At 39.1% G+C, this 17,147-nt stretch overlaps 2 protein-coding genes across 2 annotated transcripts in view; one reads left to right on the top strand and one right to left on the bottom strand.

Annotated features, from left to right (window-relative positions):
- LOC125839970 (non-specific lipid-transfer protein 2-like) overlaps positions 1-17,147 on the bottom strand; it is a 554,062-nt gene that overhangs the window by 306,187 nt on the left and 230,728 nt on the right. The window lies entirely within an intron of this gene.
- On the top strand, positions 2,527-3,822 carry LOC125839892 (uncharacterized). The gene has a single exon (XM_049518869.1). The coding sequence runs from the start codon at positions 2,527-2,529 to the stop codon at positions 3,820-3,822; it is 1,296 nt and encodes a 431-aa protein (XP_049374826.1).

The raw sequence follows: 17,147 nt of genomic DNA, 5'->3' as shown, positions 1-17,147 counted from the left end.
TTTTTTCTTGTGTATTCAAATTACTTCTTCATCATCTTTTTTAACATTTATTATGTTAATGATTTCAACTTAAAAAATTATTGGGTGTTGAGATTTTGCGACCATATACATGATACAGAAATATACAAGTATATGACTTGTAATTCAATGACTCATCTTCTTGGTTACAAGTAAATATTAGAAACTCCAAGTATAAAAACATAGATGTGAAAGACTGATTTTGTTGTTGCGGAATTATAGGTTTAAGTAGGACTATGGAGAACTTGTCGTTTAAATCTGAAATGACTCTCTGTTTCACTGTTTATAAGTCTTACATATTCACAATATTGGGGTATTAATCTATTCCTCTTGTTTAAGTATTCAATGACATTTCTTTGAATATAAATATGAATTCTTAAGGGCTTTTTGGGATTTATTAGTTAAAATTACTACGATGGATATCATTTAAGTCTAATTACAAATTTAGATATTCAATTCATTTTTAAAAGAGACAAAAAAAGAATGGCAGGTGATCATTTGTTACATTGAAATTCAAGTGTAATTCCAACAGAAATTATAAGAAAAAGTCAAAGAAGGTACTATTAGATGGCCATTTATCCATGAAGTATGCAGCTTGTTATCTGCCCACATGTTGTTATACATAGCAGCCAGCTGCTCTCTTTTAACATTTTCTGCCCACATGTTGTTACTTCAGCTTGCATTTTATGTTATTCACTCAGTTCGTTTGTTTCTATTTCCTTCCAAATGTTGTTAAGTTGTGGTTTCTAAAATATATGTTGGATTCTTTTCTATAAATATATGCAAAATTAGTTACTTCTTAGAGAATAGTTAGAGTTAAAATTAGTTACTGCTTAGAGGGGCAACATTTAGAACATATATAGTACATTAATTTTCTACTCTGTTGCGATCATCTGCTCTGTTTTAACGTTTTCTGCCAACATGTTGTTACTCCAGCTCATCTTTTATGTTATTCATTCAGTCCATTTGAAACTGACTTAGCAGAAATATTACAGTCCACCTGGTTTTGCTCCTTGCGACTATGGTTGATCCATAGGTTCCCCAGCCTCTGGAGCAATTGTCTACATTCAAAAATTATATTAGTTGTATGAATCATGACCTTTGTGAATTAGGTGCACTATTTTTGCTGAGTCAGTTTCAATTTGTAGATTGGAGATATTCTGTAGATCCGCCATTTTCAGTCTTATTACCATAGCTAGTAGTTCTGAATGTAGAGAAAATTTATTCTTGCTTAGAATCCTGTTATCCAAGAGACGTTGTTGTCACGCATGAGTCCTCCAACTCGCCCATTTTTGGTAGATTAGTTATAAAAGTCATCCGTGTTTAGTTTGTATCCAGACTCCGGCGGTACCCACCTCTGTTTGCACCTAGCAATACTACTCCTACTTATCTATAGTTGTATGCAAAGTTAGTGATTGTTTAGAGAATAGTTGGAGTTACATTTGAATGAGGAGACAAGTTGAGGTAAGGTGACGAGACAAGACGAGATGAGTCGAGAGACTGATGCATTGCCTTCAAATAAAAGTAAGAAGGCGTAACATTTAGAACATAGTACATTAATTTCTAAATTAACAACTGTACATATCTTTAATGTTGGCTCTATTTTTTATTTTCTACACAACTTCATAACGACATAGATTTTGTTTTAAAATTTTCTACTATGCTGCAACAATATCGTTGCTAGCTACCATGTTTTAACGATTTCTGTCGAGATGTTGTTAATCTAGCTTGTTTTTATGCTAATTTATTCCATTTGATTATATTATCTACCTAATGTTATTTAGTTGTGGTTCTTCAAAATATATGTTGAATTCTTGGCTAATGTATCTCAAAGTTTTCTAATAGATTTTTCTTATTTCTTGCTGTTTTTGCTGATGTTTCTGGATATCACTTGACAAAGACTGAACTTTTAAATTTTCTGCTGGACTTTTGTCCATTCTTCAGTGAAGATGTATTAACTCATTATTAGTAATTTGCTATGAATATTTTGCAAAACTTTGGATGTTATCACTAAAAAACATATTGGTGTCGTACGAGTAGAATAAAGCTTATAAATTGAATACATCTTTGGCATATTTGATTTTACATGATCACCTTGACATGTAGTATTATTTAAAATAAAATAGTACACTATTTCTAGTGTACATTTAAATTGTATAACACTAACTACTATAGCTTTTGGTGATTAATTGATTGTTTATGAATTTGAATTCATTATATTTTGCTACCTCTAGGTTCTAGTGTCATATAAAAATTAGTAGTCATCATGTAAGTTTTAACACGTTTATTATTTGTGTCAGAGTATATAATATGAGTAACTCCGATCATGAGTGGATGTATGTTAGAATACTGAAAGATGGATTCATAAAACCAAAGTTTATTGATGGAGTTGAGAACTTTGTTGCATTTGGAAAAAAACATCCACAGTGCATGGATGGTGAGAAGTTAAGATATCCTTGTAATCATCGTAAGTGACGAAATAAAAATATTTTGGATGAGTTTACAATTATGACACATCTAGGAACTTATGGCTTTGTACCAGATTATTACCGTTGGTATCACCATAGAGAAAGTTATATTTCAAATCTAAGTGTGCTTAATGATCATCAAGAAGAAGCTTCTGGTGAAACCGTGAATCCTCAATCCCATAATGCATTCTGGTCAATGGTTTTTTATGTTGTTGGGCCTTCTTATAATGGTAACGTGAAAGAGGACCCAAATCCAACAACACAACATAATTATGATATGCTCAAAGCATCGGAACAAGAGATTTGGACGGGAAATCTACATGGACATACACAATCGTCTGTTGTTGCTCGTTTGTTAAATCTTAAGGCAGAACATCATTTTTCGGAAAGGTTGTATGATGAGTTATGTCAGTTTATATCAAAATTGATGCCAAGTGATAACAAAATGATCGATAGCTTCTATGGTACTAAAAATCTAATGCGGGGATTAGGCTTGCCAGTCGAGAAGATTGATTGTTGCAAAATTGGATGTATGCTTTATTTGCGTAAGGACAGTGACCTAATCAATTGCAAATTTTGCTCTCATCCTCGATTTAAGAGATCAAAACATCAACGTTCCAAGAAGAAAACTAATATTTCTTATAAGAAGACGTATTATTTTCCTTTAACTCCACGGCTACAAAGGTTGTATGTATCTAATGCAACAGCAAAACATATGAGATGGCATTCAGAGCATGAAAGAGATGGTGTCATGCATCATCCCTCAGACTCTCCTTCTTGGAAGCATTTTGATCAGACGTATCCACATTCTGCATCTGAAGTTAGAAATGTTAGATTGGGTTTGTCTACTGATGGGTTTCAACCATTTGGTCAATCAGGCCAACAATATTCCTCTTGGCCTATGATAGTTACAACATATAATTTACCACATTGGATGTGCATGAAGGATGAATACATGTTTTTATCTGTGATTGTACCTGGTCCAAAAAATCCAAAACAGAAAATTGATGTCTTTTTGCAACCCCTCATTGAAGAGTTGAAAAAATTATGGGAGGTGGGAGTCCAAACATATGATGTTTCAAGTAAAAATAATTTTCAAATGCAAGTTGCATTGATGTGGACAATAAGTGATTTTCCAGCGTACTCAATGTTGTCGGGTTGGAGTACAGCAGGAAAATTAGCTTGTCCTTATTGCATGAAAGATTCTGATGCTTTTTCACTATCCAATGGTAGAAAAGTCTCATGGTTTGACAATCACAGAAAGTTCTTACCTATCACCAGATCATCCATGGTGAAAAAACAAAAAGTGGTTCAAGAAGGGTCAAATAGTACATAAGGTTGCATCTACTGAACAATCAGGTTTACAAATACTTAGAGAGATTGAGGATTTGGGACTCATGAAAGTGACAGAACTTTGTTCCGACAAACGAAGAAATAACATTTTCTCAACAACATAATTTCCATCAAAGATTCGGCATATGACACATGATATTGAAACAAAATGCAAAAAGAAAATAAGGTTACCTTTCTTGAGGCAACAAACTGAGAACAAAGCGAGCTTAAGAGCAGTGATTTCTTCTACCACACAATTCGAATACGAACGGCAAACTAATAAAATTTGAGTGACGATCTTCTCAAAACTTTGAATTTGAAAGCTAAGTATAATATTTTAAGCGTAAGATGACTATTGCCAAGGAAAAACTTGACCTAAAAAACCTTCCCCTTTTTTTCTTATTTTAACAGGGATTGAAAGATGGAATATATAGAAGAGGAAAGAATCGTTTTGGGGGCGGGGGGGGGGGGGGGGATCCATTGAGAATTCAAAAAAAAAATTCAATCCCCCTGCTATTTTCGAAACCACAGTAAAGGAGATGGGAAATTTCTGAAATCGGAAAAAAGGGGATGGGACAACTGCTGCAAGGTATGGGCGATTTCGCGAATTTCTCACCGGATTTGCTGGGATTTGAACGTTGCTTGCTGGTCGTTTGGAAAGGAAACGAGTATGGGCAGTGGGGTCGGGATGCGGTTGGAATCGCTGATTTTCAGCGGGGAAGATGAAGTTGGGCGGTGGGGTACTGTTTTTGAGTGGGTTTGTTGTTGCTGTGTATTGTATTGTTGTGTTGCTAGATATTTTATTTTCAAAAAAGATGGGCTTGGGCCGGGTAGCTGAAAATTGGAAAGTGGGTTGGAGTTGTTTGTTGTATGGTGTGAGATAGTGGGCTGAAAGTTTTGGGCTGGGAAGGAGATGGGCCGCTGAAAATTTAAAGGAAGACCCAAAAATGGTTTGTCCCAAATGGGTTTGGGGTGAGGAAATTAATGGCTAAAGTTGCAAATAAAAGGTTGGGCAAATAAATTAACAATCTAGCCAAATTGAATTTATTACTCAATTTGACTAAAGATTATATAAAATGAATTAGTATTCATTAACGAGCTTCTTAATCTTAACAAAATAAAATTAACTTAATTAATTTAAAAATATAAACTATTACTTAAACCAAATTAGTTGACAAGATATTTAACTAAAACTAAAATCCTTTTGAGACGAATTTCGAATATTCATAAAATATACTAATTATATACATAATTATTTAAAACATATATATTATTTAAAAATTATAAAATGTGACAAAACTATTTAAAATAACTTAGCAAATATTTTGAAATTTTATAAATTCAATTATTTCAAATCGTTTGGAATTTAACAAGCTCGATGATTAATATATATTGCGGAGGTCCAAAATTGGGTGTCAACAACTGTCCCTCATTTGACTTGGATTGATGAAAGAAATTCGAGGCAAATGAAATTGACAAATTCAATTTTGACCGACCACATCTTTATCTTTTAGAAAAGAATTATAGTACGGACTCTAGCAATTATGGCCGAACCCTGGTATCAGGTTTCCTACATATCTCAGACTATATGAGAATTCAGGTTACGCACGATTCTTAAAAAATTCAAAAGCTATCTCGAAACCAAATTATGAAGGGACCAGAATGCTCGGAAATAAGATTTAGGAGAGGATGTCGGAGTACAACCGAGTTTTTAACATTGATTCCGCCTACATATCCTTCAACTTAGGGAATCAAGCTGCTTGTAGTTTGACTCGATCAGTTGAAAAGAAAATCTATTATGCTAGATAACCTTCGGTTCTGGAAGAGCGACAAATGAGTCGAGTATGAAAAGGAGGCTTGCAATCTCTTAGCCATGAATGTGGTGCACTTCACATCCATAATTAAGAACTTACACAAACATAATTTTCAAAGCTCTTGGTGCATTTTCACTTGGATTGGAAAGTTGCTTCTGGTGGAGACCAAAATTTCTGGATGCAAAACTGAAACCATGAAACCTAAAGAAGAACCCACATGCCTTCTGATAAGGGTGTGGTTTGATTGTGGTGGAAGTAGCTCCTCTGCTCGCGTCCTAAGGGTTTGACACTCCTCTTTGGACTATGTCCCAGTTCGCTGCTAAGAAGAAGCTCCACATTGTGCTGCATCCTAATTGATGTCGTCCGCACCTGTGATTTGTTTTGAGAATTCATCCTCTTGGATGCTCTCGACAAAGACTAAGATAAAACTCATTAGCATAAAAATGCGATTCAAATGGACGGATAGTGTCTTTTACCATGTTGAAACTTCATTGCTCTCCTCGAACGTCATTTGGTGTCAACTCCATCGGGTTCGACGCAAAGGAACTAAAACTAGTGTTTCATATTTGCAATATAATCTTCAATGTACTCTTCCTTTGATTGATAAATTAGGTTGATGTAATATGTTGACTATTCTCATGACGTCGTTGTTGATAATTCTCTTGATGTCATTTTTTAAAGAAAAAATGATGCAGCAATGTTGATCTTCCTGCGATGCATGACTTCTCCCGCAATGCATGAAAATAATGCTTCTTTGAAAAATACAGGTGATGTTTTCTCGAAAACCGCAGTTAAGGATGACTTTTCCTTGCAATGTAGGAAACTTTTCTCGCAATGCATGAATCTTTCTATTGCAATGCATGAATCTTTTCCCTCGATGCATGGTTTTTTCTTTGCAACGCATGACTTCTTTTCTTGCAATGCAGGTCTTTTCTCGCGACACATGGCTTTTCCCGCGATGCATGAATCTTTCTCTTGCAAGACATGAATATTTTTTCTCTTACAATGCATGGATCTTTTCCCGTAATGCATGAATCTTTCTCTTTCTATGCATGACTTCTTTCTCTTGCAATGCATGAATTTCTTTTCTCGCGATGCATGAATCTTTTTTTGCAATGCATGAATTCCTTTTCTCGCGATGCTTGAATCTTCTCTTGCAATGCATGAAAATTTTCCCGCAATGCATGACATTTTTCTCGCGATGCATGACTTTCTGTTGTTATGCATGGTTTCCTTCTATTACAATGCATGATCTCTTTTGATGATGCCGTCCCCGGTACCGAACGAAGATAAAGCTTCACCGAGCAACATAGGTGATCTTTCGGGGTATTTTTGGGTGGCGGTATCGTCTCAATCGACAATATAAATAAAAATAACCCTCGGAGTAGTGGTATCATCTCATTTGACAATACGATATAAATGACTCTCCGGTTAATGATATCGTCTCAATCGACAATATAAATAAAAATGACTCTCAGACTATTGGTATCATCACATTTGACAATATGATATAAATGACTCTCTGGGTAGTGGTATTGTCTCATTCGACAATACAATAAAAATAACCTTCAGGGTAAGAATATTATCATATCTGACAATATAGTGCAGATAAACGTCTTCCAGGTAACTTTAGTTGCTGGAAAATAAATAAAATTTCTCTCTTCGAGGTTTTTATTTGTCACCACTCCGAACATAATCGTATGTCCATTATGGATTTGGCCTTGTTGGGAATTTGAATGAAATAATGCTATCCATATTCCCAAATATTTGATATAAGAAACATAAAATATTTTCTGCATCCACCGAAAAAATTATCAATTTTGGGGAGCTCCTCGCCCTTTGACTTCCCCATATTCATCGAATGGAGGAATATGTTGATGTTGGGGTAAACATATAAACCTGCATCTACAGAAAAATTGTTAGTTCAAAAAATGAACTGATCTGTGTTGATCTCTCCGGTTGTCTGCTCTTTGTCTTACTATCTTCGGTTGATTTTTCTGATCTCCCGCTTTTTGATAGGTAAGACAAAAAAATTTATGCAAAAAATAATTGAAACATGAAGGAAAAGCTTTTAGGGAAAGTAAATTTTCAAAAGTAGTGTTTGGAAAAGGTCACTGCCAAGTGTTATGTCACGTCAAGCTTAATAAACGTCATTTGGAATTGATGTCTCGAGATTTATCTAATTACTTGTTTGGAAGTATCCAAAGTTGCTCTAAACTGCCGATGAACCATATCAAAATTTTTGAGGTCATCCTTAAAAATTCATGTCCCAGTTAATTGTTTTGGCTTATCCCGAACTGTTGGTGAGTAAATCACGGAATTTTTGAGATCCTCTCAAAAATTCTGTCCCAGTTGCAAATCTAAAGATAACTTCAGCCTCGACTTGTTGGAGAAAATCTTCTTCTCGAGAATTTTTTAGTCCCTCTCAAAATTCTGTCTCAGTTTCTATTGTAAAGAGAAATAGAAATCTCACGGGAGATATGACCGAGCTGTTGGGGCGCCTACGTATCTCGTTGATGCAGGAATCAGGTCAAACGTAGTTCCCTTCCTCAAGGGTTAACAAAAGTAGGAAAATTACAAAGAAAATCGACCGAGGCCGACATAAGCCGCCTACGTATCTCATTACTTGAGAATTCAGGTCAAACGTAGTTCGAGATACAAGAAAATATTAAAAGGGGTAAAAAGGGTGACCGAGGTCGACATAGGCCGCCTACGTATCTCATTCTTGAGAATTCAGGTCAGACATAATTCATTACAAGAGGGATAAAATTCTAAACAAAGCAATTACAAGCAAATAGAACGATTACAAGGGAATGACAGGAATACAAACTGAAACTTCACACGTAGTATCTCTTGACAGCATCTGAGTTGATTGGTTTTGGCCATTCGGTGCCATCCATCTCCGACAGGACTAAGGCACCTCCAGATAACACTTTGCGAACCATGTAGGGCCCTTGCCAATTTGGCGCAAATTTTCCTTTATATTCATCTTGTTGAGGGAAAATGCGCTTAAGAACCAACTGACCAACTTCAAATATCCTGGCTCTTACTTTCTTGAGAAAAGCACGAATCATTCTTTGTCGATACAGTTGACCATGGCAAACGGCAACCATTCTCTTCTCATCAATCAATGTTAGCTGGTCAATCCGCTTGCGAACTCATTCAGCATCACTTAATTCAGCTTCTTGGATGATTTTTAATGAAGGTATCTCAACTTCGGCAAGTATAACTGCTTCTGTCCCATACACCAACAAATATGGAGTTGCTCCGACTGATGTTCTGACAGTCGTTCTGTAACCCAACAAAGCATATGGCAATATCTCGTGCCAACCTCTGCGATTATCAATCATTTTCCTCAAAATCTTCTTTATGTTCTTATTGGCAGCTTCTACGGCTCCATTCATTTGGGGACGATAGGCAGTGGAATTTCGGTGAGTAATTTTGAATTGTTCACATATCTCTCTCATCAAGTGACTGTTATGATTCGCTCAATTATTAGTAATGATGGATTCTGGTACTCCAAACCTACATATCAGGTTGTTGCGAACAAAATCAGCTACAACTTTCTTAGTTACCGACTTGTACGAAGCTGCTTCCACCCACTTGGTGAAGTAGTCAATGGCAACCAAAATGAATCTGTGTCTGTTAGAGGCAGTTGGCTCTATTGGACCAATGACATCCATGCCCCAAGCTACAAATGGCCAAGGTGAACTCATAGCATTGAGTTCATGAGGCGGCACTCGAATTAAATCACCATGCACCTGACATTTATGACATTTCTGCACAAACTTGCAACAATTGTGCTCCATAGTCATCCAAAAATAGCCGGCTCGAAGGATCTTCCTCGCCAAAGTGAGTCCATTCATGTGAGTACCACAGGCTTCAGCATGTATTTGTTCCAGAAGCTTTGCAGCTTCACTGGCATCGACACATCTGAGAAGACCTAAATCTGGAGTCCTCCTATAAAGGGTTTCCCCACTTGCAAAGAAATTGAGGGCCATACGGCGTATCGACTTCTTCTGGTTGAATGTTGCATTCTCAGGATAAGTCCCAGTCTCTAAATACTTCTTGATGTCAGAATACCAAGGCAAGCCAACTGGTTCTGCTTCGACATGTGAACAATGGACGGGCTACTCTTTTACCTCTATATCCAAGGGATCAATATAACTTGTATCCGGATGTTTGATCATTGAGGCAATGGTGGCAAGAGCATCGGCAAACTCATTCTGTGTTCTGGGAGTATGTCCGAACTCAATCTTGCGAAATCTCTTGCACAACTTCTGTATATACTACACGTATGGTGTGATTTTTGAATTCTTCACGGCCCATTCTCCTTGAACTTGATGAATCAGTAAGTCTGAGTCTCCAATAACTAGAAGCTCATGAACGTTCATGTCGATCACCATTTTTAAACCAAGGATGCAAGCTTCATACTCAGCCATGTTGTTTGTGCAATTAAATCGAAGTTTAGCCGCCATAGGATAATGTTGACCGGACTTTGACACTAAGACTGCTCCGATACCTTTCCCTTGGTGATTTGCCGCTCCATCAAAGAATACTCTCCAACCAGAGTACGCTTCAAAAATATCTTTACCAACAAATGCAACTTCTTCATCAGGAAAATAAGTCTTAAGCGGTTCATACTCTTCATCGACTGGATTTTCCGCAAGATGATCGGCCAAGGCCTGGGCTTTTATCGCCTTCTGGGTCACATACACAATGTCAAACTCACTCAAAAGCATTTGCCATTTAGCCAACTTCCCGGTCGGCATTGCTTTATGGAAAATATATTTCAACGGATCCATCCTGGAGATAAGGTACGTGGTATAAGAAGACAAATAATGTCTCAACTTTTGAGCGATCCAAGTAAAAGCACAACATGTTCTCTCAAAAAGAGTGTAACGAGCCTCATATGGAGTGAACTATTTACTCAAGTAATAAATGGCTCGCTCCTTTTTCCCAGTCTCATCATGTTGACCAAGCATGCATCCCAATGCATTATTCGAGACAGACAAATATAGTAATAACGGACTCCCTTCTCGCGGAGGGACCAACACCGGCGGATTGGACAAATAGTTCTTGATGGCTTCAAAAGCAGTTTGACATTCTCCGGTCCACTTGGTCGAGGCATCTTTTTTCAATAACTTCAAGATGGGCTCACACACCACGGTGGATTGAGCTATGAACCGGCTGATGTAGTTCAACCTTCCTAAGAAACTCATCACCTCTTTCTTGGTCTTCGGAGGAGGTAATTCTTGGATCGCCTTGATCTTGGAAGGGTCAAGCTCAATGCCCCTTCTGCTGACTATAAATCCCAACAACTTGCCAGCTGGCACCCCAAAAGCACATTTGGCGGGATTTAACTTCAAATTGTATTGACACAGACGATTAAAGAATTTTCTCAAGTGAGTCAAGTGATCCGAACTCTCGCGGGACTTGATAATGACATCATCTACATACACTTCGATCTATTTGTGAATCATGTCGTGAAAGATGGTTGTCATGACCCTCATATAAGTAGCACCGACATTCTTGAGACCAAAAGGAATCACCCGATAATGATATACACCCCAAGGCGTGATGAAAGTTGTCTTTTCTACATCTTCTTCGTCCATCAGAATCTGGTGGTAACCTGCATAACAATCCACAAATGACTGCATTTCATGCTTAGCGCAGTTATCAATGAGGATGTGAATGTTTGGCAATGGAAAATTATCTTTCGGGCTAGCTTTGTTGAGATCTCTATAGTCGACACAAATTCTGATCTTTCCATCTTTCTTGGCAACCGGAACAACGATGGCTAATCAAGTCGGATATTGCGTCACTTCCACTACTTGAGACTCAATCTGCTTGGTAATCTCCTCTTTGATCTTCAACCTCAACTCAGGCTTGAACTTTCGAGTCTTTTGTTTTACTGGACTGAAATCTCAGTTAATCGGCAATTTGTGGGACACCATATTCGTATTCAATCCTGGCATATCTCTATAAGACCAGGCAAACACATCAATGGACTCTCTAAGCAAACAGACCAGGTCTCTTCTTTGATCTTTAGTCAGATGGACATTGATTCTTACTTCTTTAATGCATTCCTTATCTCCGAGATTCACAGTCTTGGTTTCCTCTAAATTTGACATGTGTTGATTCTCGAATTGTCGAAATTCATCAGCAACATGTTCGGGTATCCCATTTTCTTCTTTGTATTCCTCACTTTCGTCATCACCTTCTTCATTTCGTTTGCTCGGTTCATGACATGACATGACATTGGCAGGTTTTAAATTAATATTACTGAAATCATAAACGAACAAAGTCAGGAAAGTAAAATATAAACAGATAAATAAACAAATTTTTGATAAAAGAGGTTTTCATTTGAATCAAAAAACAAGCACAAAGTTTGGCCATGACTAAGGGTCATTTCGCTTTTTTAAACATTACAAGGGAATTTAAAAACTTCAAACAAGTAAAATTGGATAAAGGGTGGGTCTTGGGCCTCTTGCGGACTACCACCGATTTTGAAAATAAACAACACACATGTCCTTTCTACCCAGATGAGCGGGAAATCAGGAGTGGTGTGGAAGTCCAATTTTGCAATTGCTCCTCAGGTTCTGCGTCTCGGATGCCTGATATCCTAGCCTCTTCTTCGATGACCGCATCGATCTCCTCAAAAAGGCCCCAGATTCCTTCCCCTAAACCGTTGTCGATGGCATGCGCCCGCACTGGGAACGACTGGTACAGATGAGGAATTGGTCTGGCAATGCTTGAACAACACTTTTCCTCTTCACCCCTGCCCCATCAGCTTCTGTGGGGACATACCCCAAACCAAACTTTGCTCCTTTAGCGGGGATCTGAATATGATTGACAATTCCCTGACAATGTTTTCCCAACCCGAAACCTGGTTTGAAAACCGTTCTGGAGCATGACAGTAGCAACCATCTTGTATATGGCAGGAATAGGGGTGTGTGGAGCCAAGTCATTACTGGTAGCATTTACTAGGTCCACCGTGTAGAAATCACAACCTCGAGAGATATCATCAAAGATCGATGCATACCCACTGGAATGGCTCCCTTCACCATAAATGACCAATTTCTGGTCCTTCCAAACAAATTTTACAATTGGTGAAGGGTAGACGGCACAGCCCCGGCCATATGGATAAACAGTCTTCCCAGAAGTAGGTTGTAACTAGTGTTGATATCCAACACCTGGAACTCCACATTAAACTCTGCAGAACCCACCTGAATATCCAAGTTTACCGCACCTAATGTGTTTCTTTGCACTCCATCAAAGGCCCTCACTTTGACTTAATTCTGGTGGAGCTTTCCTAAATCGGATTTCAGCTGCCTCAGAATTGAAAGCGGGAAGATGTTGAGACCGGACCTATCATCGACCAATACGCAATTTATCAGTTTATCTCGATATTTGATGGTGACATGCAGAGCCTTGTTGTGTACTTTGCCATCAAAGGGCAACTCTTCATCACAAAAGCTGATTCGATGTCCCCGAATGACCTGGTGTACATGGCTGCTAGATTGTCGCTGTTAGTACCCACAGGCACATAAGTGTCATCCAAAACTCTCATCAAAGCCTGTCTATGCAACTGTGAACTCATCAATAAAGCCCACACAAAAATCTGAGTTGGTGTCTTCTCCAAATGCTTCACAATTGAATAATCTTTTGGTTGCATCTTCCTCTAGAACTCTTCGGCTTCAGCTTCACTAATCGGCCTTTTAGTCTGATCCCTTTTTTGCGCACCCTGGATCAGCTGTTCTAGTGTGTAGCACCTGCCAGATCTGGTCATACCCTAGGTAACAGCCATTTCAATCACGAACTTTGGTCGGGCAAGAGTTTCTCTCGGCACCAAGGCAACAGCCTTCTCGGGTGTTAGAATCACAAACTCTTTCTTCTCTCTGATGCTCAACGAAGCTACAGCCCTTTCCAGGTCATCAGGAGCAATCAGAACTATTGCTTTTGACATGCACCAATCATCATCTGTCGCGACCGTCTGAAGAGAGACCACGTTCTGATCGATCAGGTCTTGGATTTTATGTTTCAGGTTGATACAGTCCTCGGTATCATGTCCAACACTGTTGGAGTGATACGTGCACCTCTGGTCGGGTCTGTAAAACTTTGAGTTATTATCAATCGGCTTGGGCCCCACTGGATGAATATATCCTGCCGCGGTTAATCGCTCGAACAACTTTGTTCGGCTTTCAATGAGCGGAGTGAAAATTCTGGCAGGCTTCTTCTTAAATCTAGGATGGGGGGGATCGTAATTTCCTTGTTGTGGAGGAGGCATCTGGCGATAGTTTGGAGCGTTTGGACGGGGGATTGATATCTAGGATACGAGTTGGTTTGGTAATTTGGTTGTAAAGCTTGGTAGTTCGGGGGGGTATTTTGGTAAGTGGAGTTGGGGTTTGGTACATTGGGGAGGCGTTGGGTAATTTGTCTGAATGTTAGCACAGTTGGGGGCGGCATTTCGGAAGTGATGAGATGGGGTTTGATAAACTGGAGGGGAGTTTGGTAGATAGTAGGGGGAGTTTGGTAAATGGGAGAAGGGGTATTTTGATAACTAGGGGGGAGGATTATTTTGGGCCTGTGTATAACAAGTCTGCTACGAACTCTGTGAAGGTCGAGAACGACCTTGGTATGATGAGGTTTTCATTGGGGTCTTCTTCCCCTCATAGCAGATAGAGGACACATCCTCTTTTTCTTCTTCAACAAACCCGAAGATCCGGGCGAGGCAGCAACACGGGCAATCTTCCCGGTTCTCAATCCATCTTCGATAGTCTCACCTACCTTGACTATCTCAGCAAATTTTGCTCCAACGAGCAACATGATTCTGTCATAATATTCGGGCTCTTGCACCCGCACAAACACTTCGACGATTTCCTTTTCCGACATAGGAGGTCTAACTCTAGTTGCCTCCTTCCGCTATCTATATGCAAATTCTCTGTAACTTTCGGTTGGCTTCTGTTTCATCTTCTCCAAGAAGTAACGGTCAGGAACGATCTCCACATTGTAGGCGAATCGTTCGATGAAGTCCTTAGCCAGAGCATTCCAACAAGACCACTGTCTCGTTTCATGAGACGTAAACCACTCTAAAGCCTTTCCGCTCAAACTTCGACTAAAAAGCCGCATTAACAAAGTTTCGTCTCTTCCAACTCCCACAAGTTGGTCACAGTAGGCCCTCAGGTGTGCTAAGGGTTCCCTGTTCCTCCGAAGATGTCAAATTTTGGCACTTTGAACCCTTCAGGGAGGTCCAAATTTGGATGAATGCACAGGTCTTCGAAACTCAACCCGGCAACCTCAGGAATGCAGTTCAACTCCTTCAAGGCTTTTCTGATTTCCTCCTTCATATCTATCTTGGTGGTCTCTTCCTTTGACCTCCACTCTCTCTCCCTCTCCTCATAGTGGTCGAGCTCCGAACCATGAGAGTCATGCTCATTGGGGACCGATATTTGGAAAGTGGCTTTTTTGTGGTAGTGGTGGAGCAATAGAGGGACTCTGGCCATTTAAAGGGGCGTGATAGTTGTGGGGGAAAATCTGAGGGCTGGTTTACTGATTTTGGTGAAGGATGGAAGTTTGTGGGTTATTAGCGTTTTGATTGTGAGGGGGTAGGCCAGTTTGGTGGTTTGCATTGGGGGGAGGGAGTGGTGCTTGGAGGTTGGTATTTTGAGGAGGGGGTGGTGTTTGATAAGAGGTTGAGGGTAATGGGGGTTTTGGGTGGTAAGGTCAATGATGAAGGGATTACGAGGAGAGCTTAAAAGCGGGTTCTGAGCTTGTTCCACGTTAGGAGGGGGAATTTGAGCTGGAGGTCTTCCGTCTGGTTGAGCGTTGACAGCAAAAATCGGAGGAGGCAAATCGTTCTTTCTCTGCATCTCGACCCTCATCTCAGCAATTTGTTGCATCAACTGCAGGATCAGTTCTTTCTGATCAGCAAGGGCGGGTTGAGCCACCACGACATCAGTAAGGCTGATTTCTTCGTTGTTATCACTCATTGTTGCTTCTCCTTTTTGTGAACTTTGATTGGGGAAGGAATCTGTCGACCTTTAGATCTAGTGAAATAAGGATGATCAGCCAGCTTATCGACACAAACCAGTTCTAACTACCTGTTGAGAAAAACAACTCAAGGCAAATATGTTAGTTTTGATTCGGCACAAATAATGCAAAATATCATATAGAAAGCAGATAAACACATAAAAGTTGCTTTGTTTGAGAACATGTTAACCCACGAATAATGGGGACTGACTTTTGAACAAGCAGGAATTTGCTCGTTTTTATTGTTGAGGTAGGTGACTCAAAAAGGTTAAATTGCGTTGAGCTAAGGTCTTCTTGCTGCATCTCTGGGCATTTGTTGATCTGAACTCAATGTTTCATTGTAGAATGAAGGGAAAAAATTTTAAAAGATAGGGGCCGGGCCTTGAAAGGCTGCCTACGTATCTCCCAAGGAGAATTCAGGCCCTACGTAGTTCGAAAACAAAAGGAAATTTCATTTTCATTCATTCATTTCTTGAAGATTACAAGGAAAGTGAAAAAGCAGACAATAAAGCTCCTAAAAGATAAAATGTGCCTCCACTCAGGCCATTCTTTTTCTGATTGTCGCATTAATCACGGGGGGTAAACTCATATATTTCGAGGGTGATTTTCTCATTCCCTTCCTTCCATCGTCCCTGAATAGGAGGCCTATAGACAATTTCTTCCCAGTATCTTCTTCAATAGCTTCAGGTCTAGCGCCTTTGGATCACTGTGGTGGCCTCTTGACTGAAGAAAGAGTGCTTTCCACGTGGCTTCTGAAGCATCACGGTTATATCTTTGAAGGCGTCGCGCTTCTTCCGCACAGCAACTGTCTCTTCATCTATAACAACACATTTTGTCATCTTTGCTGCCAACTCCGTCTAGTGCCGCATTTGCTGCTTGTGCCACCGCGGTGGCGAAACTCCACTTATTCTCCTTTCTTTGATTTCTTGGATCTCTTGTCTGAGCCGCTGTAATTTCATCATCAAATCCTACTCAGTTAGCTCTATGTCGATACTCTTGCCTTTTTCCATCTTAGCTGCAATTTTACCTTTAATGATGATAGAGTCGTGGCTTAGATTCGGTAGTAGGATTTTATTTCTGACTAGAAACTTAAGACACATGGAATTTTGGTCGGACATTTTAGTAGTGAATTGTATTTGACATTTTTCAATTTTTGTATATATATATTTATTTATTTTTATATTTATTTTTATTTTATTTTTTTTTATTTTTTTTTTTTATTTTACAAGGAGTGGGCTAAAATCCTCATTCAAAGCAACGTACCACACAAATAGTTAAACACACATGTAAACAGGCAAATATCGCGTCCTAAACATGCATGTGACCCTTTTGTGCCAAGGGTAGGCCTAGCGAATTGAAGGATGTATTGCGCCATTTAAAACAAATTGTTGCACCCCAAAAAAGAATTCATAAACAATAGAGAATTCATTACAAAGTTAAGCAAAGGGATACATCTTTTAGGGAAGGGATAAGTTGCAAATAC

This window comes from Solanum verrucosum, unplaced genomic scaffold (assembly GCF_900185275.1).
Source record: "Solanum verrucosum unplaced genomic scaffold, falcon-dt-bn FXZP01000177.1, whole genome shotgun sequence".
NCBI lineage: Eukaryota > Viridiplantae > Streptophyta > Magnoliopsida > Solanales > Solanaceae > Solanum > Solanum verrucosum.
This window is presented reverse-complemented; position numbering and strand designations above follow the sequence as displayed.